Source organism: Trematomus bernacchii, unplaced genomic scaffold, assembly GCF_902827165.1.
Source record: "Trematomus bernacchii unplaced genomic scaffold, fTreBer1.1, whole genome shotgun sequence".
Classification (NCBI taxonomy): Eukaryota; Metazoa; Chordata; class Actinopteri; order Perciformes; family Nototheniidae; genus Trematomus; species Trematomus bernacchii.
The window spans coordinates 525,865-551,664 of record NW_022987558.1 but is presented as its reverse complement, the minus strand read 5'-3'; the positions used below and the strand labels follow the sequence as shown (position 1 = coordinate 551,664).

The 25,800-nt window shown below is 39.0% G+C and overlaps 4 protein-coding genes across 8 annotated transcripts; 1 reads left to right on the top strand and 3 right to left on the bottom strand.

Moving 5' to 3' along the window:
• Positions 1 to 2,700: 2,700 nt before the first annotated feature.
• pafah1b3 lies at positions 2,701 to 6,843 on the bottom strand. The gene is made up of 5 exons (XM_034123970.1): positions 6,437 to 6,843; positions 5,825 to 5,914; positions 5,595 to 5,711; positions 5,303 to 5,425; positions 2,701 to 4,183 (listed from the first exon to the last, which is right to left on the bottom strand). The coding sequence occupies exons 1-5, from the start codon at positions 6,515 to 6,517 to the stop codon at positions 3,923 to 3,925; spliced, it is 672 nt and encodes a 223-aa protein (XP_033979861.1). The 5' UTR covers positions 6,518 to 6,843; the 3' UTR covers positions 2,701 to 3,922.
• A 118-nt stretch (positions 6,844 to 6,961) lies between these two features.
• On the top strand, positions 6,962 to 19,491 carry si:dkey-250k15.4. 5 transcript variants are annotated; one of them, XR_004555331.1, is made up of 5 exons: positions 6,962 to 7,171; positions 8,599 to 9,872; positions 10,876 to 11,015; positions 16,466 to 16,605; positions 19,422 to 19,491. XR_004555331.1 is itself a non-coding variant. In XM_034123969.1 (4 exons), the coding sequence occupies exons 2-4, from the start codon at positions 8,612 to 8,614 to the stop codon at positions 16,523 to 16,525; spliced, it is 1,461 nt and encodes a 486-aa protein (XP_033979860.1). In that variant the 5' UTR covers positions 6,962 to 7,171; positions 8,599 to 8,611; the 3' UTR covers positions 16,526 to 16,987. The 5 variants fall into 5 exon arrangements, 3 of the variants coding, with proteins under 3 accessions (XP_033979860.1, XP_033979859.1, XP_033979858.1); XR_004555330.1 differs by lacking the exon at positions 19,422 to 19,491 and adding an exon at positions 18,571 to 18,649; XM_034123969.1 differs by lacking the exon at positions 19,422 to 19,491 and having other exon boundaries at positions 16,466 to 16,987.
• Positions 11,973 to 15,332, bottom strand: tlr21 (toll-like receptor 21). The gene is given in 2 exon segments (XM_034123965.1): positions 11,973 to 13,824; positions 13,827 to 15,332. Coding segments are annotated over 2 exon segments (2,931 nt in total). The 5' UTR covers positions 15,309 to 15,332; the 3' UTR covers positions 11,973 to 12,375.
• On the bottom strand, positions 18,988 to 20,627 carry cnfn (cornifelin). Its single transcript, XM_034123973.1, has 4 exons — positions 20,054 to 20,627; positions 19,616 to 19,741; positions 19,386 to 19,522; positions 18,988 to 19,088 (listed from the first exon to the last, which is right to left on the bottom strand). The coding sequence occupies exons 2-4, from the start codon at positions 19,737 to 19,739 to the stop codon at positions 18,999 to 19,001; spliced, it is 351 nt and encodes a 116-aa protein (XP_033979864.1). The 5' UTR covers positions 19,740 to 19,741; positions 20,054 to 20,627; the 3' UTR covers positions 18,988 to 18,998.
• Between the last annotated feature and the right edge of the window lie 5,173 nt (positions 20,628 to 25,800).

The window sequence follows — 25,800 nt, the reverse complement described above, 5'->3', positions numbered from 1 at the left end:
TAGTAGGTAAAGGTGGTGTGTTATTGTTACTGGTCTTTATTATAATTCAATAGTTTAACAATTCCTCTAATATACCTGCATTCTTCACTTTGAACACCTGCAGCTTTTATTGTTTAGTATACAAACTGTAAGTAAATATAAATCTAATCATGCTTTAATTCATAGAATGTTTTTCCTAATCAATAAATAATCAACACAATCAAAATCAATTTAGTTGGGACTTTATTGAGGAGGATACATTGTCTCTGTGCTTATTCAGAAAGATATAGTCATGCAAACATTGTCAAAAAGCTACAGCTGTTTTTTTTAATCAAATACAATAGAGAGAAATATGCATGTTAGCGATAAATGTATACATTTTAATTCAGTATTAGGTATTTATAGTACTTCTTTGTTGTTGTTCATATTGGGACACTGGGACCCAAGTTCCTGGTGTTCCCGCCCTTCCTCGGTTTGGAAAACTGTCTGCACGTCCTCAGATTCTTGTTTTTCTTCTTCTGGCAAAATATTTTCCCTTGTGGTTTGAAAGAATCCAGACAGATAATTAAAAAAAAACAGATAATGTCACTAGTAAATCTCTAATCAACCCTTTTGAAGAGTCCCTAATCACCTTTCCATACGAGCCAGTGGAATATACTGAATACAAGACTGATATCACTTATTGTTGTACTTTGTTTTTTAATAAATCTCTAAAACTATAACTCACATTTTCCATTCCTGCCGTTGCGTCCGCCAGACTGCTGACAAAGGCAGCGGGATTTCATCTCTCTTCCTTTTCCTGGGTGCCCCAAATACAGAAAGAGAACAATGGGTTAGGATGAAATGCACTCCACTAAGGCTGTGTTTACATTTAAACCGCTAAATTGTATCACCAAATATTGCTTTTACCTTTACAGTAACAAGCTCTGTTGCGCTGTCTTGGGATGTCGATTGGATTTGCAGTAGTCAGTAGTTCTCCAAAAATAGAGGCTACGATACCATTGATAAAGAAATACAGATCATTAATGAACATGAATGAAATAAAGTAATGCAGATACAACAATTCAATACATATAAATGGACAACTTGTGGAAAATGTGTTTTAAACATCAAAATCACATACCATCTGAGAATTTGCTGACATCCAAGGATTTCTCATGTGTCTCAGGAATACCTTTGAAAATCACAGAATAAAATGCAGAGGATATAAACATACTTTAAAATGAATTTAATAGTATAATACTGAAAAAAGTATACACTACCTTGGCTGTGATCAGTAAATAGGAGCAGGGTGAGAGCCAACAACAAGAACAGTCTTGGTCCCATATTGTAGTTTAGCAAGTCCAATACAATGAGTCCACTAACTTCAGTCCCAGTGAGGGAATACAAGGGATGTTGTTTGTCTCGTGTCTTTATAAAGGCTGGTGTTCAGTTCTGAAATTATAGCCGTGGCACATTCATCGCCTGCCAGGTATTTGAAGCTTGACACTTGCCCTACCAGCACCTTTCACAGTGAGTGACTGTGAAAGACAGGAAACATGCACCTTTGCCCAAAAAATCTGTTTGTGGTTTTGAGTCATGGCTCATTGTCGTGAGAAAGAGAAAGACCTGCATGATACTGATATCCACTGAAAGAAAACTTACTGGGTCTTCTTATTACATGATCTTACCAAAAAATAGCCAAGAGGCAACCCTTTTTTTTTTATCCCTGGTAAAGCCTTGATGGGGGAACATAATAGACATTTTTGAAACTGTTACTGTGAATTAGTAGCATGTGCAAAACTAAAATCTCAAAAAGGATGTTCTTCCTACTTGGTTGGTGGTTTGCACATATTGTCATTTTTTAATTCCTGGATAAGGCTTTTCATGCTGTACAAACTTTTTTAATCATCCATCAAAAATGATGGGTGATGTTATCAGCCTTGTCGACAAAACTGCAATGGGGCACCACTAACTGTCACATGGTAGATCATGCGTGCCATAATCCAGGCAAGGTATGTGGTCTGGTATTGTGTGATTAATGTTGGATGAAATGTTTGGGCAAAACGAGACTTGTTCACCAGTCTTAAATTACTGAAGTGTAGCTCTCTGCTCATAACAATGTTTAAGACTGGAAAAAAACAAGTAAAAAAACAAAAAACATAAATCCCCTTTGGCCATCTATGTACTCACAATGACCCTGCTAGTTAGTGAGTTAGAAAAGAGGATATATTACTCTTCTTCAGGTTCATATTTGTATTTTGAGCCTCTACTGTGACATGTCTCCATGCTTTAATGTTCAAAAAGCTCTTTATTTTTCTCATACTACCTCTTTTCACCCTCTGTCTGAAACCAGAGCCCAGTCTGCTCTGATTGGTTAGCTGCCGGTCAGCTTAGAGATATCTCGCGCCTTAACCTATCATGTACAATGTGTTGGAGCGCTAGCCAATGGACGCACGCGTGTTACATATTGATGTCATTATGTTTTAAACAAAGGAGTCAAATGGCGGCGTTTCAGGCAGGTGGGAGGAGTGTGTGGGGGAGAAACTCTCTCAGGAGGGATCTTTGGGAATTTAGACTTTGCAGACCATTTACATGCACAAAAACCTATAACAAGCTAAAGTGAAGGGAAAACCCCAAACAGCATAATAGGGCCTCTGCACTACATTAGTTTCAATACATGAATGTATCCTACTCAGTATCAGCAACCAGATTTAATTAATGAGTCAAAGGACACTAAAACAATTTTTCATATTTAATGCATTCTTTCATCACTTACAGTCAGAAATCCTGAAGCATAATTTCAAGGTCTGTAGCACAACCCTCATATAAGAGGCTCAGAAGCGTTTTAGTGTAAAGCCTTTTTAAATGATCTGATTGATCATAATGTCGCAGTTGAGGTTACACTTGAAGCACAAGCAATTTTTAGATATATGTATACAACTTCACAACCTACTTAAATACATTTATGTTTGAAACAAGACACAGCCTCTCATCGCAAAATATGTTAATGTTACAATAGGTGAAGCAAAAAAGGTGCAAAGACAATAATGAGACAAGTCACATGGTAAAAGGCAAGTAAACATAGTTATAGTCAATGAAAAAACATTTGGTCATTCAAATGAACATATACAAAAGACACCAGACATCACCATGGAGTAAATAAAGCTATTGGCAAATGAATGTAACTCATGGAACCGAAATGGCAAATTACAGCAGTTTTCTGGTAAGGGCAGTATTGTATCTCATTTTTTTTTAACCAGACATATACTGGCAACCCGTTTCAATTAGTTCCTGTTCCAGTAGCCTCAGATGGGCAATGCATTTTATCATTGTTTATTTTTTCAGAAAATGTTATATCCGTCCATATTCTAACGTAAATTAGGCCTTGTATGTCTCTAGAGAGTTTTAAGTGAAAACTGGAGAACCCAGTTATAAAGCTTTAAATAAGGAACAGCAACTAATGTTTTGACCTATCTTCATTGGAGTAAAAGTTGCTGCGTCTTTTTAAAAGTTTCATTTCAACCAATAGACATCTGGATGTATTTATCCATAACGCTGTCTTCCAGCATTCAGATTTCCTTTCACTGTCTGGCTCTGATCGTATTCACTCATATTTACCATGTGTCAGAGGAATGTGAATATTCTACTATGAGAAAAAACTTTGACAATCAAAAGCTAGTGGATCAGATGTTTAACGGGAGTAAAGGCAAGACTTTGTTTCTTTACAGCACAGCATGTTACATTTCTGACTGTATCATTACCACAACAAAAACTCTATGGTCCCATAATCTGTAACAGTGGTCATCAACCACCATGGAGAGGACTTAATGTGTTAATAATGTGTACAGCTCTTAGGCCCAAATAATTAATTATATTGATCATTGATGGTGTTAATAAGCGGAGTGCTGTTCTCTGGAAACAGGGATGAGGACCACCTTCTGTGACTTTGTGCCCTGGCTGCTCAGTTCTCAGCAGGCTTCTCTAGCATGGTCTTCAGATGGGCATGCAGGGGGTCGCACACAGCCTGGAAGCCCTGGGGGGTCAGGTGAAGGTAATCATACATGTCCTGATGGGAGATGCTGCCGTTGGAGTGGACGAAGCCTGGGTCCACGTTGAGGAAAGAGGCGTGGGGGAGGGAGGTCACGGCCTCTTGCACCAGCTGGTTCACAGCGGCGTTTCGCTCCCGGCGAAGGTTTGGCGATTTACCTCTAGGCAGTAAACCCTGGAAAACAAATGTATGTTGCTTTAAAGGTGGGGTAGGTAATTTTGGAGAAACCAGCTCGAGTGCGCTAGAATTTGAAAATACACAACCGGAAAAAATCTGCCACTTCCTTACAGAGCCCCTCCTCCAACACACACGAACGCGCACATGACCAATGAGGGCACGAGATAAATTTGTGCACAGATGGAAGTCTGACAGGCAGGTAGGCCATCCAGTTATTTTAGCCAGGCCGGCTAAAATGATTGGTCGTGCTTTTTACAGTACTACGGCTTCCACAGATGACATTTTTTAATGGATCTTTTGTCAAAGCACTTAAGATATTCATTGCTATCGAGATGTTAAGAGCATTCCATGGAATATAACAAAAAGTGTATCTCGAGCCGGTTTCTCAAACTTACCTACCCCACCTTTAAATGTTGGACACTTCTATTCCAACAACACGGACTATAACACCTCTTGTTGTTAAATACCAACTATGTGCAATATGTGCAATATATATATATGCTGTTAAAAACTGTGCAATATATACCTGGCTGCTAAATCCTCAGAACTGTTACAGGATGTGTATTTTGTAAGATGTGTAACTCTTTTTATTATAATTATTTGTATCTTTAATACTTTTTTATGCATGCTTTAGGTAACATTAAGCTGTCTTTGGCTCTTTTCTGCTGTAACAATTTTAATTTCCCCTCTGTGGGACTAATAAAGGTATTCTGATTCTGATTCTGGTTCTAGTAACATTCCTAGAAATACATGCATCAATGTAAAAAAGCATTTCACATCTAAGGTTTGTTTCCCAAAAATAAAATTAGGCTTTATCAGTCAACAGTTTCTCACCCATGTCAGAAGGTTTGTCATAATAGTCTGTAGCCAAACATACAGTAGGTAGCACATGTTGTTGCATCTCAGCCTTCCCCCAAACAAGTATTTTAAATAAAGTGTGAAAAGTAGCGCATCTCCAAACAGTTCACACAGAGTCGATTAGTCTTTTTTTCTAAATTACATAGGGTTGAAATGCAACTTAAAGTGTTAAACTGTGCAGTCTAATGGTAGCATGAACCTTATTTGTCATTTTTAACGGACATGCAGCTGTAGGAATGCATTAAAAAAAAAACCTACGAGTACTACAGTGCGGGAATTGGGGAGCTTGTTCTTGATGACTTGGACAATAGCCATGATGCCTCCACAGATCTGTTCAGGAGTATGGGCATAATTGAAAGTGCCCACCCACAGCACTACAACCTACACAAACAGAAGAGAAAGACACGTTGAAATGAGCACATATCCTCCATAATAGTTTAGGGTCAATATACCTGGAGATGGGATTTACGCACACAAATAAAGCACAATGGTTCTACTGTGTGAATAAACAAGTACAATCATGTTCTCTATTTTTGGCAGGGATATAGACCTTTGGGCTGATGTTATCCAGCTCGCCGTTGCTCAGTCTCCACAGCACATGTTGTGTTGCATCACCACCCACCCCAAAATTGAGGGCATGGAGAGGAGAGAACAGCTGCCTCCATATCTACAGACAAAGCACAACAAGAAAGCTTCAACTTTGACTGTTTGAAAGTATAGAACAAGAAAGACAAGCTATCAAACTACCAGGACACAGACACAGGAAAGGGTGTGACTTACCCCAAACTGGTGCAGGAGCTGAATTAGAGAGTCTCCAACAAACAGGACATCAGGTTCTTTGTCTTTGCTGTCAGAAACAAAGCGGTTGTGCTACAAAGAGAAAAAGAGAAAGTAAACATATATACAAACTATGAAATTATTATTTTTAAAAGTGTTTTGATGTATAGTAAATGCACACAAATGGTTAAAAAAATTCTAAATATATTTTGATATTTAAAAATGGGAAGACATTAGCTTGAATTAGCATGGACTGCAGATGGAAATTAGCTTTTGCCTATAATCTCATACATAGCATCTCTTCTCTTTTAGAGATGGTCCTTGCTCAATCGTGATATATAATACAAAAAGAATAATACTAGTGCACATTTCTATGACAATCTAAGGGGAAAACTGCTTAATTACAGAAGCATATATCAGCATTGTTGTTCTTGTGTTAAATGACCTACAAAACAATGACTATAAGTACTTTACAGTAATTCCTAAAGAGTAAACATTAGCAACAATACAAGACTGGGGAAACCAGGCAGTTCATGGTTGTATTAATGCTTTAGCTATGTTAAATACATGGAATAAGTAACAAAAAAGTCATAATAATCACATCATTTCACACACCAAAGACATCCATCGTGCATCTCCCTCGATGTCCTCACGGAGAGTGGGTGTGGCGGCTGGGTTTGAGTCTTCTGCACTCATGACTCTATCTGTGTAAGCTAGCAGTCACGTAGTGTTTTTGGTACGGAAAACTAATCGATTAATCAAACGTCTGCAGCTATAATTGCTAAATCTAAGGAGGTTGGAAGAATTAGCAAAGGTAGCTAGCCTACTTGCTGAAAGACAAGATAGATGTGGTTTAACAGAGAGATACTGGTCACAGCAACACAGATTGTTGTCAACCTTATGCAAACCTATACGGTGCGAAAGGGAAAAGGCAGAGCTTTATATTAAGGCTACATTTAAAGATATTACTGAACATAGGCTACCATGAAATCAAAAAACCGTCATCTCCCAATTCAGATTCAGGAAGTAAATGTTCACTATAGTCGCCAGTACCATTGTTGTCCATGGGCAACAACATGTGTATTTTTATGTTTTTTGATAATTGTTTGACACCTTTTTAATACTATATGTTTTGCGTTCAATTTAAGATCATACTTTATGAAGAAATGGACAATTCTAAAGTGTAAACGTTAGTAGGAATATAAAAGATAATACGGGTTCACCCCCTCGTCTTGGAAAATGAACTCACCCTGCTCGATGGTGCTCGTGAGAGTTGCTGCTGCGCAGAGAAACAGCTACGACATGTTGCCGAGCAACGACAAATTTACAAGAGGAAGAAAAAGACTAACAGTAAGTTGCGCTTTACATTATCGATTTAAAGTTTGTATAAAAATGTTTCTAGGAGGATTTTTAGTATGTATAAGATGGAATGGGCTCAGTGTTAAGGTTAGTTATTGTGTTTTTCAGCAGATAAAGCCAAATACTTAAAATCCATACACGTGTGATTATAGTTAGAGTGCAGCTGGTGGTTGATGTTACTCTCACCTGTTCGCTAACCACCTAGCTTACTAGCATAGCTATCAGGCTAAATCCAAATAACAGGTGTTTGGGATTTGGAACCACAGGGGGCGCAGTTGCATATTGAAACGTGTAATTAATGTAATCTGTTTATTCATTTAGCAAGCACTGTTATAGCGCAAATGCATATCATGTTGGATTATTTTTGGAACAGTCTTCAACGTTAAAACCCTTTTGACAAAAAAAAAGTGCGCACGAAGCAGTTGGAAGTAGTTGCTTCGAGGTTATTTGCAACATAAATGTAAGAGTATAGTATGGCATTGGCTTGTTCATATACATATATTTACAGTCATACTCAATCCCCCGTGACTTTGGTCAACCAACAGCTTTCCCAGTTATTATCAATTAAAAGTTGATCTAAATACCATCACCAGCTAAACGCTACATGTGCACTGTTGCCACCCCCTGTACTCTTCAACTGGAAAACTACGACATGATAATGTGTTAATGTTTGCAAAGTACGGCTGACTTGGTTTGAACTACAAATACTCTATTTTGCTATATGGATATTATCAGAGAGCACAAACTGCCTGTAGTAGACATCAACTAAGTGTAGCATTTGCCATTATGCTGTTGCCATGGTGCTTTTGTTACATTGCTAATTTTGAATGGCTAATTTTGTTTTAGTTGCAGGTGAATTTGGGACATATTGAACTTCTTTGCTAAGAAAATACTGTGAATGGAGCATTTTAGCATACCATACTTTTGCCTTGGCTCAATATTGTTTAATTTAGTGATGTTTTATTTGTAATTGGCTTAAAAATTACATCATTTACAGTACAGTTTTCGAGTGAAATAGGGGGGAAAAAGGCCGCCTTCAATATTAGGATCCTCATTCGAAGGTTTTATGTGAATATTTAGATATAATGATCATGTAAAGAGTGTTTCACTGTACATGTCAACTAGTGTCTGTCTCTGTTAAACTATCCACAGCGGAGACTCATATCTTGCAGACATGTCATACAGTAAAGTGTTAAGAAAATACATTTGGCATGCTTTTTCAGTATGGATAATGTGCAGGCCACAGTCCAGAGGGTCAACATTTTGATTTAGCCAGCAACTGTCATTGAAAAATAAGTAATTTGCTTTATGAGAGTTGGCATCACTGAGATGCAACAACATCCTGCGGAGGTGACCTGGCTCTCTTATCTCGGTTTTTACAGTCTTACAAATTACTCATTGTGCTTATCTTTCTGCAGAAACTGGTGCAGCATGAGCCACCTGTGCGGCATGGCTTCATCGGACAAAGAAAAGATTTTAAATGTTTTCAACAATCAACTAAAATCAGCAGATAAAAACCCTCGCTCAGTGAACAGATTCACTGCAGACTGCAACTGTTCAAATCATAGTAAAACAGATGAGCAGAACAAAATGAAAAGACGTAGGAGCCGCAAGGACAGGAGTCAGATGAGAGGTGGTGGGAAAGAAGTCCTAGCGTACAAATCACATCATCATCAATGCCGCCGCCAAATCAGTAGCGACATGGCGGCACATTTCGAGAACGGCTGTCATAGTAGCTGTCACTGTCCTTCAAGGAGAGCGGCATCTTTTCCAACCATCACTCCTGCTGCACAGGAGCCCAGCATAATAACGGACAGTCGCCTGATAGGACACCAAGGCCTGTTCAACCATGAGGTGAAGTCTATCGACATTGAACGCTTGTTAAGTGAGCAGAGGAAACTGAAGAAAAGTGGACAGCAAGTACATGAAAACAAAAATGCTACTTCACTAACCTTTTCAACATCCCAAATCCCTTCTCCATCCTCCATTAATGATTTATTGGTTGCTGATAATGATGAATATCTGCCATTGGAAAAACAAACAGGCCATGATGATTGTGTGAAGAAATATAACCAAATCAGTCAGGGATCAGAAATAACACCCGGGCAGAGAGCGCAGCCACAACTTGAGCTTTCTTTGGAAAGTGTTAAAAGCATCTCCTCATCGAAAAACAGCTCCAGCGATGTCGTGATAGTCAAGAGCAATAAGATGAACCCTGACGTGTCTGATGAGGGCAAAGAGTCTCAGCTGACTCCCACTGCTATGAAAACATTAAACAGGAAGGTAAAAGGACACATGATTTCTGCTCTGGACCACACCCCAATGAACAGGGACTCTCCTGTCCATCACACACAGGCTCATGGTGTCAGCCCGAGCCCCCTTCAGCTGTCCAGCTCCCCCACTGCTGACATCTCTGACATAAAGCCCAGAAGACCAGATCCTGACAGTGTGTCTCAGTCTGTCGGTGCCATGGCAGCACGTTTGACTGACTCTCTGAGGTTCCCACTGCTGAGGAGGAGAAACCTGGTTGCAGAGAGCAGGGAGGTCCTGCTGAGAGCTCTACGGGACAACCACGGATCGCAGCTTCAGGAAAACCTCCATGAGGTGCAGCGATGCCTCAGCTTTGGTGCTGATCCCTCAAAGAAAGTCCAGCCTCAGGAGTCGACCATGATGGAAGAGCTTCTACCTCCAGGTAGGCTCTCAAATTCGAGACGCTTCTGACCAAATGAAATGTGATGGTTTTTTAAACGTTATGGTTGATTTGAAGTGATACATCATTCTGACTATATGTCTCATCATCTTTCTGTATCATTACGCCACTGTTATATTCAGATATGGTGGTTCACAATCTAATCTACAAAAATGAGCAACATGTACATTTTAGGCATTTATTCATGTTCACATGGTATCATGTGATTTTGACTTATTTTAGTATAGGTATCAATAACATCTGTATTCTCAATATTGATTGTACTGTGCATATTAACCATCTTTAAAACAAAAATCTATGTTTTTATTAAATGTTCACTTTATCAAATGAGTTTAAATAACACTGCATTCTTTATGCCTTCAAAATGCATTAAATGCATTGATTTCATTATGAAACCGTTGCAAAGCTAACTAAAAACATGAATTGTTTAAATCTACAGTATATTTTCTTATTTTCAGTCTTCTTTTTTATTGACTTTGTTGCAACATCACAGGCCACAGATATTATCACCGCCTACTGTTAATCATTCAGAACAGGAATGTGATTGTGTTGTCCTGCATGCTCTGCATCTTTTAACAGTTACTGTCTTACCTTTATGGATAGTGTTTCCTTGCTCAGATTTAGTGGAGGAAAAGTTACAAAAAGAGTGCATTTTGTACAAAGAATAGAAGAAGCTTTATATTACCTTGACATTAACTAACATTAATGCACAGAATGAGACTATGGATTTTTCACCCATTAATTACATTAAAAGCACATTTAGGTTGGTGGGATTTCTTAATGGCCAGTATGAAAACAGTATGAATACAGCAGTGAAAACATGGTTGAATGTTCATATGTAAACTGGTATTCTTCTTGAACTGAATGAGAACTGAATGTATTCACAATAAACATTAGCACATTTCTTGTATTATGAAAGCAGTGGTAAGCACTGTTCGCATTATAGTTTGTGGGCAGGTTTTCAGTTTTGTCTCTTCCTTTTTAGATGTGTTCAAAGCAGCGTTTCAAGCCGAAACTGCTTATCAGCCATGTTTTGACGCCCAGAAAACCACACCTTTCAGAACGACTGGAAGTAGACATTTTAGCTGGAAATCCAGGCCACAACCAAACCGAAACATGGAACAGGTAAGACCTTAACTTCACTTCCTTAATTTAGTTCATTTAACATATGGTCAACTGTTATCCCTTATTTTGTCCTTTTAATTTATATTACTCTGGAATAAAATGCTTTCTGATTTGTATGTAAAGACCGCTGATTGGTTGACAAGCCCTGTGGAGACTTCTGTCAGCATTTTTGATGACATCACCAGACCTTCTTGCGCTCCTCAGTTCTGCATGGACTTTGAGCCCTCTGGAGGTACAGCCAGCAGTCATTTGTTCTCTCCACCCTCATGCTGGGGACAAAAGGCCTCACAGTCTGAGCCGTGGGAAGACCGCTTCAACAGAAACAGGAGCAATAAAGATTTTACTTTTGATTCCTTTGAAAACACCTTCAAAGACAACACCAGAGCAGAGAGGAGCAGCACCGTCCAGCCTTTCTTCCCTTATCAAACTCAGCTGCCAGATCGACGTCCTGCTGAGCTAATGCATTTCCCAGACCCATTTGAATCTGACAGATATTCATTTGCTCCCTCCTTCTCCACCCAAACTCACCATCCTCAAGAGAGTTTCCATCCCTACAGCCAATCCAGTCATCCTTCTACTGGCCCTCCCCTCAGGTCCCACCACACTGACATGAAACATTACCCTCCATCTCACATGATAGACAAAGACCCATCAGCCCCCCTCTCTTCTTTCCCGAGCCCTGAGCAGTGGACCTTCCCTCCAATGAGACTGTACTAATATAGAGTGAAGCTCTGCATGGATACAAGCCTGTGAACATTTCTTTGACAAACTTAAAATGCTCTCAATTCAAACCATCAAGATTTTTTGTTGAGAGCGAAAAATATGTTGCGTGTGCTCGTATTATTTTTAATTAAAAACACAGTATTAAATGTAATAGCAGTAGCTACCATCACAAGAGTTATCTCTTCTATTCTTTTGTCCCATTTATGCTGAGATAAACAAATGCACAATAATGTATTGTTTGTATTTTAGGAACATTTGTTAATGTGCAGAGCTGTATACATATCATCTTTAACACTGGTGTTATAACGGGAAATTCTTATAGAAGAAGCTTTGCCAGATGTGCTATTGTGAAAGCATTTTGATATATTTTGTGTGAGCTACATTTAAATGCAATAAAACACATTATCACAATTGTGTAATACAACGAAATAATCATTTTAATTTAGATGAGCACATTCAATTAAATGACACTTCTGATTAATGCTTGTATGGATTAAAAGTTTACAGTACAATGGATCACACTTCACATTTCCACCATATTTTTATGTTCCTCTCCAAACAGCAGAACATGTTATTATTCATTGAACATACTGAAAGGTTTGTCTCAACAGTCACAAATGAAAATGTTCAAGTATTTTCAAGTAAGCAAGTAATATTTTTCATCTGATGTGTGAGTGTCAACATTTCCAGGTTCCTCTTCTTCATGAACTTCATTGTTAATCTCCTCTGCTTCTTGTCCGCTCCCGGATCTTATTGCCCTCCGTAGCTGATTCCAAAACAGCGCTTGGGCCTGCGTCGGGTCAGTGCAGTCTGAGCTAGGCCACTGCAGATAAGTCTTTTTCAACATGACTTTCCTCATGCGGTGATAGCACGACACCTGCCTCTCGGAGATTTGCTCCAGAAACACAAGCAGGAGGACGTCCCGGTGCTCATCGAAGAGGCGGTAGCTGGCCAGTTGGATTTCCAGAGAACACCACTCACTCTTGAGGAAATTCCTGCTCACCACACAGATAGTTTTGCGGCTGCTATATACAGCAGAGACGATGTTGTCCACAATATTGCGGCCTAGCTCAAAGTCCCTGTGATGTAGACAAAGTTTAAAAGACGATCCATTGCCCTCCAGGTTCGGAATTAACTGGTCCATGACCCATTGTTCATCAGAGGAGTTATAGGAAATAAATGCGTCATATTTGCAATTTTCCTCTTTCTCTCTGAGTCTGCGCCACTGCTCACCAAACCAAGAAATGAACACATAGTAGCCATACTTCATTTTCCAGTACAGTTTGACATAAAGTAAAGGAGTTACTGTGAACAGGAAGATCACAACTGCTGTGCTAAGGAAGAAGTACTCTTCCAAATCTATGTAACAAACTTTGGTGTCAAAGTTGTGGAATCTGCTTTTTGCATGGTTTGGGCACGGAAGATTGTAGAGATAGACCACCTGGGTATTTTGGTTGTGCACTGTCCAGTTTTGCAGCAAGCTGTTTCCACAGGTGCAGCTTAGAGGAATACTCCGTATGTCGAGGTAGTCAAGTTTAGGTAAACTTTCTAGTGCGTCCACACGAATACTCTGCATTACATTGCGGTTGAGCTGCAGTATGTGCAACTTTGTGAGATTCCCAAAAACCTCTTTTGTGAAGTTCTGAATACCCATATTTTCAACAATCAATCGGGTCAAATTTCTTAGATTTTTGAAGATTCCTGGCTGTAGTTGTGTCACCCCAACACAGCAGTTATCTAACGTGAGGAAACTTAAGCCTGTCAGATCATCAAAGGCATCAGGAGGAAGATAGAAGATGTTATTGTTCGTTAGATACAGAGATTTCAGGGAGTGGAGGCCACGGAATAATTGTTGGGGTAAAACTGTGAGGCCATGCGGTCGCTGCCCGTCCAGTTTCAGATCCTTCAGTTTGCTGAGGTTCATAAATGGTGAACGGTCCGTTTCCTTGAGGAAGCGAAACCGATTACTCTGTAAATCCAGAACAGTTAGCGTGTCTTGAAATACACGATGGAGGGAAGTTTCAATCGTTTGGAGGTTGTTTCCATCGAGATAGAATTTGGACAGATTTTGTAGTCCATCAAGGCCAGATGCCGCTTGATATGACTAATCTTATTTCCTCCTAGGTCCAGTGTGTAAAGATTCTTTAAACTGTGGAAGGTCCCATTAAAAATGACAGAGATACGATTGTTGCGTAGGTTGAGGATTTTCAGGTTGAAAGTATCTTCAAAGGTGTCGTGGAACAAATCAGTTAAGAGGTTATTATCCAGACGGAGTGTCTCCAGCTTTTTTAACCCCATGAGAGCTTTATGATCAAGATAAGCTATTGTGTTTATGTTGAGCTCTAGTGTCTTGATATTTGGTGTTCGATAGAAAGCATAAGAGCGGACCGATAGGATGCGGTTGTAGCGATAGCTCAGATCTTCTAGATTGGTTAAATTACCCATGTGTGGTGGTTTACAAGACTTCAGGTAGGTGAGACCGTTGTGTTCTAAATTGACGCTTTTTAGCATTGTCTGTCTATCGAGAAAGTTAAGACAACTTATGCTTTTCAGGTTATTGTGGGAAAGATCCAAAGCCTGTGTGATGTTAGGACATTGGTTAAGAATGTTTTTTGGCAGATTCACAATCTTGTTACTACCCAGGCTTAACATTTTTATCGATTTCACATTTCTTTCCTTTAACAATATGCATAATCGCTCCGTGTCATTTTCAAGGCCCATGTCAGAAAAATCAACATGACCTGCATTGATATTGCTGATGTTTAAAAACTCCATGACCTTGACACTTGTTGAACGCATACGCAGGTAGTTTACACGCCTTAAATCCACTCCTTCAAAAGCGATCGTAGGCAGCCAATGATTGTAAGACAAATCCAGCACCTTGATGTTCTCGAGAAACGATTGATTACATCCTAATGTAGACAGATTATTTCTAGACAAATATAATGTAGTGAGGGATTTGGGTAGCGACACATTTGAGTGGCTGAGAGAGGTCAAATTGTTGAAGCAAATATCTATTTTTGTCAGATTTACTAAATGTGACACAGACTCAGCAACCTCTGAAAAGTTTTTCAGATGGTTTTGGCTCATGTTTAAAGTTTCCAGTTTGAGAAGAGTGGAGAAAATGCCTCCGGGGAGCCGCTTTAATGTATTGTTTGTCAGCGAGAGAAAGGTGAGGTTGTGCAGGTCCTTAAACACAGCAGGGTTAAGCACTGATATTTGGTTAAAGGACAAGTTCAGAGACGTGAGATGAAGCAGGTTCTCGAAAGCAGATTGACCGATGGTCCTTATGTTATTATGATCTAGTCGGAGTTGCTCAAGTTTTTGGAGATGACCAAAGCTGTTGTTGGGAATGTCCCCCAGATCATTATTTGAGATGGTGAGATTGATGGTAGATGACGGCAGGTCTTTTGTAATATTTGTAATCTTCGTCTCCTTCCGATTGATACATTGAAAGGTTCCTTTCGAGTAGGGTTTTTCAATGCAGTTGCTGTAGCTGTAACCACTGGCCATTTGAACTGCACCAAGAACAAATGCAACGGAAAACAGCCAATAAATTAGACTCGCCATTTTGCCTGTCCAGAGAAACTTTGTCCTTTAAATTATTTGGGCAGTCTCTTTGTTGGTTTGGTTTGCTCCTATAATATGTTGAACATGTCTGTAGAGGGCCTCATGTTCATCAACTGAAGGTGGTACAGGAATCTGAGGAAAGAAAAGATGGATTTAGATTACTTTAAATGTGTATTTTCATTCTTTAATCATAAATTCAACTCGGCCACATTTTAAAACCAGAAGAAAGTGACACTAGCAGTAACCCCTTTACGCTCACTAAATCTGCCTACTTCTCTGACTTTAAATGTCAGTGTTGACAGAGAAGCTTTGAAAAATGGCGAGTAAAATGTTAGAAAAAGAGCATTTCGTTAGTGACAGTTTTGAGAAGACTTATGAAAGAATATAATAATGCTTAGGTTTTTGTAAAGCATTCTCCTAGAGATCAGAGAGAAACTACTGATCAAGGCATTGCATTGGATTTTATTTCACAAGTTTAAAACTACAACTGGTGCCACTGCCAACAGTTTTCCTGCATAAGCAGACGGTTAATGATAAAAAAAGAAATGCTCCAAGAAGACAAGACAAATGGAGACGGAGAGTGGCCTGGAGTTCAGTATGTGAGTGCTGCTGAAGCAAGGCTCATGGAGTAAAGGACAGCTGCCGAGCGAAGGGAAATAAGTGCAAGGAAATGCAACAACTGGAACAACGGCAACGCTGTAGGTGTGTCAAGGTATGAAGAGCACACAGTCAGTGAAATGGGTCATTGTAATCACCATTTATTAAACCTCAGTGTTTATTTTCATAGTTAAGACAAGTTCCTCTACATTTAAAAAAAAAAAAACTGTACAAGAAAACATGAGAAAAGGAGGTATGATAAAGAAATGAATACTAAAGAATAAATAACTATGTACTGTATATACAACGTACAGGATAATACAGAGATATGTGTGAAATGTGTATGCAGACATTGGGTGAATGTCTGTGAATATGCAGAGTTAAGTAAGTATATGAGATGTATGCATCTATACAACCAACCTGCATGATTACATATTGTATAGCAGATACAATTACTAACCAGAAATTGATTAAAAGAGTACACAGTTATTCATACTTATAATTCTGCTCTCGAAGTGCACTACAGTCATGCAATTTATAATGTATACATTTTCCTTTAGGGGCCTCTGGACTACAGTAGAGGGTCAAAGTCATGGTTAACATCCTGTGGGAAACACTGAGATCCCCTCCAGGAAGTCACTGTCTGACAAGCCACATCACGTTGCATCACGAGACATCATGGAAACGCAGCTACCGTACAGTATGTAGCAGCTTACTGTCACCTTAAACCCAACCATCACCACAACCAAATGTTTTGTACGACAGTGAAATCGCTTTAAAGAATAATTGGTGTTCAGTCGGCAAATAGCTAAAGAATAATTCTGAACTAAGAGTGAAAGGTTCAGTAAACCGAGAAGAAAATCAAAGATGCCGGAGAACATAGCAGCAATACTGAAACCATCAAGATAAGCTTTTGGAAATATATGACTCCATATTGAAGCGTGAGATAATCATAACTCCTACCTCGTAGCGTGCAGAGATGTAGACCAAAAACAAAAGCATAGAAAAGTGCAAACAGAGAGCCTGTAGCATCCTATGTATGCCTTGGATAAACAAGCATATTGAGTATATGTTTTTTTAAAGTACCTCACCTTTCTCGTTCACAGGCCTCCCAACACTAAAGACCCATAATAAGCCACAAGGTCGAAAACAGGCAACGGCAAACAGTCGTCACTGATCTGTTCAGATGTAGCAATGAAACTGTCTTGTCACATATTTTTAGAAGCAGGTTTTTCAAGCTACACAGCCTCTGCACCCACTCACTGAAAGGCAAGCAGCCTCGGCCAGATCATATACCACAGGCTATTGTGAATCTGATAATCGTACAGGGTTTGAAATATGGGAGTTTACCCACATCACCTCTAGTCGGCACTTTCCCTAAAGCAATGGTCTTGCTGAGAAATCTGCGGTTATTGTGAAATTGGTTACGGTAAAAAGCGAAAGTTGATTAGAGAGATCCCTATCTTGAGTTTTTTAAGTATCGTTTCACTATTTGACAGCTGTAGATCACCGGCCCTGATGCTTAAGAGCCATCGCTTAGACTCGATCCCTCCCAGCACCCCCCAGCAGCTCCATACGACAGTGGGAGCGTCATAGTTGCTAATGCCAGGACAAGCAACCAATAACAGCGTCAGAAAAACGGTCTATCCAAACAAGATCCTCCCTAAGAACACCCAGCCAGCCCATAGCTCACAGATCACTAAACCCACAGCTAAAGGGCACTGACTTCCCCTTCTTGACAAAAGAGTAGCACGCAAGGCTCACACTGAAGAAAGCTTTTTAGAGGTTTTATAATATTCCAGGATGTTTCATCTTTTTAAAACTAAAACTTGGTTCCTCTTTATTTGTGTTCCTCCTTCTTTCTCCTGGCATTTCTTTTGTCTTTGTTACATTCCACTCTTAATACGATGACAATCGTGCCATCAAATGGTGCAAATGTTGAAACAGCAAATAATTTGTCTTTTTGCTACAGAAATGTGCTAAATACGATTAAAATGACATTTACAGCAGTGACAATCCTTGTGTGAGTAACGTCAGCAATAGCAAGTAATCCAGTTACATTTATTTTGTTAGACATCCTCCCATTATGTGTCCTTCATTACACTTTAAAGAAGGTATGTTTAGTCTAAAAGAAATTCAAAAATTGCAAGAATATAATAAAGACATCCTGTGGGAAGTCTGTTGTTATCAGCAGGATTTAGCCAACCGTTGTCTGATCAGAAAGATACTTGCCAGGAGTTTTAAATTACTTTACTAAAGATCATAGCTATAACAATAATTACAAGTATTTCAATAGTTTGACCATGAAAGCCTCACCTGTTTAGATGTCCTGGTTCCCCTCTTCAGAGAGCTTCTTGTGTCGAAGATATCCTAAACACTCACTGAACCAGAAAGAGGAACAACCCTTTCTTTTCTTTCCATATGCAGACACAACATGAAAGTCCCAGGAGGTTTTTATTGAAATACTGTTGCTTGAATGAATGTACACATGCATATAAAACTACATTAGAATAACACAATATTGAACATTGTATGAAAGAAAAGCAGTATTTAGATCATTTCAAGTATAATTTAATTCCAAAATAAATAATGTGTGTAAATTCACAAATGTAAACTTGCTAATTTAGAGTAAAGGAAAAGTCATTGTTCTTTATTTCATTGGCAGTGTATTCCCTGGTGTGTTGCATGAAGAAAATGTCACTATGGTATGTCATTATATTTCAGTGTTCAGTGCAAAAGTTGAGGCCTGATGAAATAATGAGTTTTCTTTTCTTATTTCTTTCATCCATGTGATTTATTTAGCCTGGTCCAAGTCTTTGAATCAGCGCCCATGTTTCTGATTTTTAAACATATATATATATTCAATTGATATTAAAGAATAAGGAAGTAACAAGACAACAATTCACTCTTATCAGGCAATTATTCAGAACTGTTAAACCTTTTTCTAGGTATTTAGGAAATGTCGCACTTTATTAAGGTCATGTCAATGCATTTAAAAGTTGATTTATTTGACAATTTGTCCAAACCAATGTCCTTTTCCATATATTCCACTTCTTTGCAATAAAAAAATTAGGTTTAATGTAAAAAATATATCTATCCTTTCCTCTTCTGCTCTCGAGCCATCTGACACAGTCCACACAGCGGCAGGCAGCCCATGATTAACCAGTCGTTACACACTGAGCCCTGGAAAGAAACAAAAGGACAGTAAACTTCAGACAAACATACATTTTCTCATTAATAAAACAAAAGATTGATTCAGGTCAACGATATATTTTCAACTGACCAGATTTCACAGTCACAGCATAATCTCTGCAGTACAAAATCAGCTGTACTATTGTTTTTTTAGGTTTAAAGCTCCCCTATTATACTGTTTTTCCTCAATATATTATAGGTCTCAGATATACAAAACATGTCTCTGAAGTGGATTTTGCATAATAGGTGACCTTTAATGTGTGCTCAGACAAAACTGAACGCTCTTACCTCGATGTGGTATTTGTCTCGCATGCTGGTCCTCAGAGCAATCATGGCCCCTGGGAGGAAGGGCAGGCAGCAGCTCTCCCCGTGGTCCTGAGCCACCTGGCAGCCAAGGATACAGGGGAGGAACGTGGCACACAGACCTGGAGGTGAGAGACGTGTCATCAATTAGCTATTTATGTTATAGTGTTGTTTAATTTGTTCTTGCTTCTACACACACACAGGTAAACACTTACAGATGCTACAGTCATCACAGCAGTCGCACACGTTTGAACTCCAGTCTACGGACCCGGACGTCACCGTGTACTGAGTGACGGTGACCTGAGGCTGCGAGCTGATCACATTGGACTGGAACGCCATTGCTGTAAGTAGAGAACTATTAGATGTAAAAACAGATTATATTGTTCTAGAATACAGTATCATAACAAAACAAAAAAGAATGTGTAGCCATATCAAATATATTGCTCCATGTCCAGTCCTGTGCCATCAAAGCTTCTTCATTCCAAGCAGAGCCAATTGAAGCCCATCTCACTAATATTGCCAAAGAAGGAAGAATTTACTCAGCAGAATAAGTTACTGAAATTCATTTGAATAAAAATCCTGCTGACTCTTCCATATAGCAGGAATGGAAAACCTTGTTTTTTGAGGAAACACAGCTTCAGATCTAATCTCACCTCCTGAGGTTGGTAGATTGCTCCTGTAAAGGTGGTTTCACAGTGTAGAGGGTCACGGGATAAATCCACTAACAGGAGGGCAGACGCCTGCCTGCGTCTCTTATACCCAGTGTGACATCACGCTTGCACCGGAGCCCAGTTTCAGTGCTGATATAAAATGGCAAACAATGACCATTTGGCCGGTGCACACCTTGTTTTCACAACAGTGTTTGACATTGGGGTGTATCACCTTTCAAAAGGGAGCCACGACCATGACGTGGTCTTTATCAGCGTGCAGTGATTGAAGAACAAAGAAGGCATATAGAGCATATTTGTATTATAGCAAATTATAGACTAGGTTCTACCTTTTAGTGCAAGGTGTGGTGTGTGTACACACTGTGGGCTGAAGTGTGGATGGGAAAATAATAAAAACGAGCACCGGCCTTAAAAGAAGTGTTTGTACTCCTGTGCTTCATTTCATCTTTTAGCTCTGCTACATGTCTAACTTTGTATAGCATGTGGGTCTATAGAACTACACAAAAGCCTCTCACTGTTATACATCCCCTATTTTAACTGTTTGTATAAGTATCCAATTTAAATTCATTTGAGCTATTCAAAATGATAATTCAGTCTGTATGGAGTTACAACTTCCTAAAAGCAAAATGGAAGAAAAGTGTTTATAAAGAATAATAAAACACAACTTAAATTGAAACAACAATACACCTATGCTGGTCACTGTTCATCCTTTCAGTTACCTGGTCCTTTAAACATTTATGAACATATCCGCTAAAAACACACTGTCCTCTTTAACGGCACAAAACACTTCTTTATATTGTTTTATCAATTGATACTTTGTGGAAAAAAATTTACCCGTTGAATGTAGTAATTCTTTTCCATATTGGCCTTGCATTTGGCAACATATTTTTGCTATGGCGTGTTCTGCCATCTCATGAAAAAGATATCGCAGCAGTTAGTCTCTCATCCTCCTGAGAGAATAATCCTATTTTTCTATTCATACCCTAATCCTTACCCACAATTTACCATTTTACATGAATAATGTGGTCAATTTACGCTGACCTTTACAACATAAAATGAAGTAACTTTCCCTTTTATAAACCAAGGCAAGCAAACACTCCTATACAACATAAATCATAGTGCAATTTAAAACATATTACGAGACACGTATTTCCCCCTTTACTGATATGATTTCACCACTACTATTTACGTTTATCAAATGAGCAAAACAGCGCTTTGGGCCTTGTGTGTGGTCAAAGCTGGCATTGCACACTCAATATCAAAATATGCAGAGGAGAGAGGTTTAATGTGCTTTCACTCTCACACTCCCTTTTTATTCTCATTCGACTGCAAAATAGGCAAAAAACAACAACCCTCAAATGCATTGACTTCATAAATCAGAAAATCACAAATACCCTCACCGTAAATCAGTCATTAGTGGAGAGACAAAATAATATATGTGTACACATTTTCAGAGGTTAAACTTTCAGCCTGATATATTGAAGTTAATAAATCAAATACAATGAACAACAGTTTAGTCATTTCTTCATCTGCACAAATAGACTCTTCTCTTGGCAAAGGGTTTTTGTACATGTTATGAAAAGCTCACTTTGTCAGTGCTTGTGCACCTACAGTTCATTTGTGTAATTTGAGTGCCTACCAATCCACAAACAAACAAAAAGACAATCCTGTCCGTTTTTTGTGGGGTGCCTCAGTCAGAAAATAAAAGATTTAACATGCCAGTCAGATTTGGCTTCCCTTCCTATGTCAGCCTAATTTGATTATTTTCTTTGGCTTTTTCTGCTGCTAAAAGTTTTTACTTGCTGTTCTTTGTTACTTAGATTTGTTTTTGTTCTGAGCACAACGACAAATAAAGATCTTTATACAAACCTATAGTACAAACCTCAAACGTAACTTGTTCCACTTCCACAGCTCAACCCATGCAAACTTAAAGTAATTTCTAAAAGACAAATATATTTCATAATCTTATATTCTAGATACAGATCCCCCAGATTTAGATGTGTTAGTATAACTTAAACTAGTAATACTACAACAACATGTCCAAGATAAATATCAAGCAGAACCTATCATTGTGTAACTATCCCCTAGTTAGTGCTCTCTGGTGGACACACTGTGAAATCACCCTGTTTCCAATGACTGTTAGCCTAGTTTGGATTTCTGTGCTGCAAGTTCTCGTTTCTTTTTAGGCAATAAAGAGTGTGTAACTTAATCAGGACTTTCAGTTACGTTGGTGGGATATTTACTTTCTCATCAGATGCCATAGTGAGGGTACAGGGTTGATTACATTCATGTGTATTTATCTGTTATGTCTTGTCCTGGCAGCTGTTTCTATAATCTGAGCATAGTTTACAATAGTTCATATTTCCTACCAACTACAGTGTGATTTAAGGCCACACCTCCATACCTACTTAAGGTGGAACTTGAGCTGTTGAATAATTAAAGGGTTAAAAAGGAAATAAATCTTACAGTTCCTTAAAAAGCTCCAAAATGTCAGATGCAAAAAATGCCCATAAAAACCTTTGAGTAATGACTGTCTGTAGTTGCTTTTACCAACTCATAATCATCAAGCCTTCCTATAAATGATACACGATGACTTAACAGATATCATATTACAAAACCAAAGGGTTAAATGTAGCTTCTATGGTTAAACCTTGTGATTTGTGTGCGTTGGCTTTACTTCTTTATGGTTTGGAGTCTAAACAAACAATAAGGAAAGACCAAGCAAAGAAATGTTTCATTATATTGTTATGCATTCAAAATATATCCTCTTTCTTTATAAAGGGTGGGGACCTTTTCTTTCTGACCAACAGAGAGAGCTGCAGAGCTGCTGTTCCAGTCATTTACAGACAGATAAATGTACATTATCCTCACTTATTTGGGTGAGTTATACTCCAAATAATTCTATAAACCTACTGTAACTAAACTGTTTAAAAACTCTATAATAATCAAACACAGATTTATTTAGGAGGGAAGTACTGTCTTCAAAAGTAGAACTCAATACAGGCTTTGTTTCCCCCTCAAGCCACATCATGGCTCTCTCAACCCAGAGGCCTTTAGTGTCCCAGATTTAAACAGTTAGGCATTTAGGTGTGTTATTATGCACACACGGATCACATTACATACAGACATGTCCTATTCAGTATTTAACCTTATATATGCTCCTGTTGTGTGCCCTGCACTGTTTATCACACAAACAAGTGGATAAAAGAAAGCAGAATCATCAGCCAGGTTGCGAAACACCAACAGACCCTCAGTAAAGACAGATGTAACCGCGAGAGTGTTCGGTTCCTCTCACATTTTACATGTTATTGAAAAGATATCATCAAATTATACTGACGGGGGGGGTTTTGTTCATTTGTCCATTCTGTCTGTCTCTGGTTTAGTTTGTGGAAGTAAGACTAAAGCGGCTTTCTGACTCATGGCTGCCCTTTACCTTCAACCAGCTTTAAAGTGCTTCAGAGCTCAGTCTGTTTGTTTGTTTGTGGTCAAAAACAAATGGTTTCTAAAACTCTCATTAACTGATTTTCAATATTCACTTCTTTAAAAACTTCCCCTTCACACTTTCAAACAGAGAGAGTTTCAGAAGATGTTTTTAACTCTATGATGTTGAGTATCAGAAATCTGTTGGAAGGTGCCAAATCACAAGATTATTTAAACTGCATGATAAAAAAAAAGATTCACTTTACAGCGCAGTGCGTTCTTGCAGATTTTGGCATCAGTCTTTCCGGTTCAGTGTTTCTTATCATAGTAACCAGCAGGGGCGTTTCCTGGACCTGGAAACATCCGGGGCTTAGCCCACAGTGGCGGCACCAGAGATTTTCTTTTGGGGGTGCTGTGGGGTAGCTTGACGTTTCATAGAGGGTGCTCCAACATGTAGGGTTTCCCATTAAGGTACCGGGCGCTACAGTGGAATTTTCTACTGCAACACTCCCCACACGCACATACACAGTCTACCCGCGACTGTTACAATGAAGGATTGATAATCAGCTCACGGCATATAGGTGTAAGCAGGGTCTTCCCGGGGGCATGCTCCAAATGTTTTTTCTTTAGCCCCGAACAATTCTCCCTCAATAATAATACATTAACCGTGCTTTACCTGAACCTCATCATGACACTAGAGAGGACGGTAGGATTGTAATTTTTTGCATCTGACATTTTGGAGCTTTTTAAGGAACTGTAAGATTTATTTCCTTTTTAACCCTTTAATTATTCAACAGCTCAAGTTCCACCTTAAGTAGGTATGGAGGTGTGGCCTTAAATCACACTGTAGTTGGTAGGAAATATGAACTATTGTAAACTATGCTCAGATTATAGAAACAGCTGCCAGGACAAGACATAACAAATAAATACACATGAATGTAATCAACCCCCTACCCTCACTATGGCATCTGATGAGAAAGTAAATATCCCACGAACGTAACTGAAAGTCCTGATTAAGTTACACACTCTTTATTGCCTAAAAAGAAACGAGAACTTGCAGCACAGAAATCCAAACTAGGCTAACAGTAATTGGAAACAGGGTGATTTCACAGTGTGTCCACCAGAGAGCACTAACTAGGGCAGGGGTACTCAAACTTTTTTATTAAAGGTCCAGTTGTGAACTTTACCCCCCCCCCCCCCCCCCCCCGAGCGGAGAAACGAAACTGAAATTAAGAAGCAGTTTCTTGGCGCTCTATGCATGGGGGGTTTTCCCGACATGTCGTTGCAGTAAATTAAAGGGTGTTTCATGTTGTCGTTGCTGTGGACCTTCTTAATCTACCTTCTTTGGGGGCCCCCTTCTGCTCCAAGCACTTGCCTGCCTTGCCTGCCTTGCCTGCCTTGCCTGCCTTGCCTGTCGGTAAACGGCGCCCCTGTAAACACACACACATTCAATACATACATACAGTATGGTGGCTTGAACTAGTGGGAGAAATGGCACTGTTTGTCTGTAGTCAATGCAATTGAACCTCGGCAAAAAAGGCATTAGAAGCATTAGAAAGTCAAGGTAAACTTGCGGTTAACTTGCGGTCTGCTATGCGTGTCACGCTCGCGCACACAAGTAAATATATATGCACGTTCATTCTCACAACTCGTCAGACACAAGACGCGCGTACATGATGATGTACATTAATTTATCAGAATCAGAATTTTTTTTTTTTTTTTTTTTAATAATGGGACACAGGGTTCGGTCCGGATTGATTTGCAGTTCAGTCCGGATCCGGACCTTGGTCCGGAGTTTGAGAAGCCCTGAACTAGGGGATAGTTACACAATGATAGGTTCTGCTTGATATTTATCTTGGACATGTTGTTGTAGTATTACTAGTTTAAGTTATACTAACACATCTAAATCTGGGGGATCTGTATCTAGAATATAAGATTATGAAATATATTTGTCTTTTAGAAATTACTTTAAGTAGTTTGCATGGGTTGAGCTGTGGAAGTGGAACAAGTTACTTTTGAGGTTTGTACTATAGGTTTGTATAAAGATCTTTATTTGTCGTTGTGCTCAGAACAAAAACAAATCTAAGTAACAAAGAACAGCAAGTAAAAACTTTTAGCAGCAGAAAAAGCCAAAGAAAAGGCGTAAAATGAATCAAATTAGGCTGACATAGGAAGGGAAGCCAAATCTGACTGGCATGTTAAATCTTTTATTTTCTGACTGAGGCACCCCACAAAAAACGGACAGGATTGTCTTTTTGTTTGTTTGTGGATTGGTAGGCACTCAAATTACACAAATGAACTGTAGGTGCACA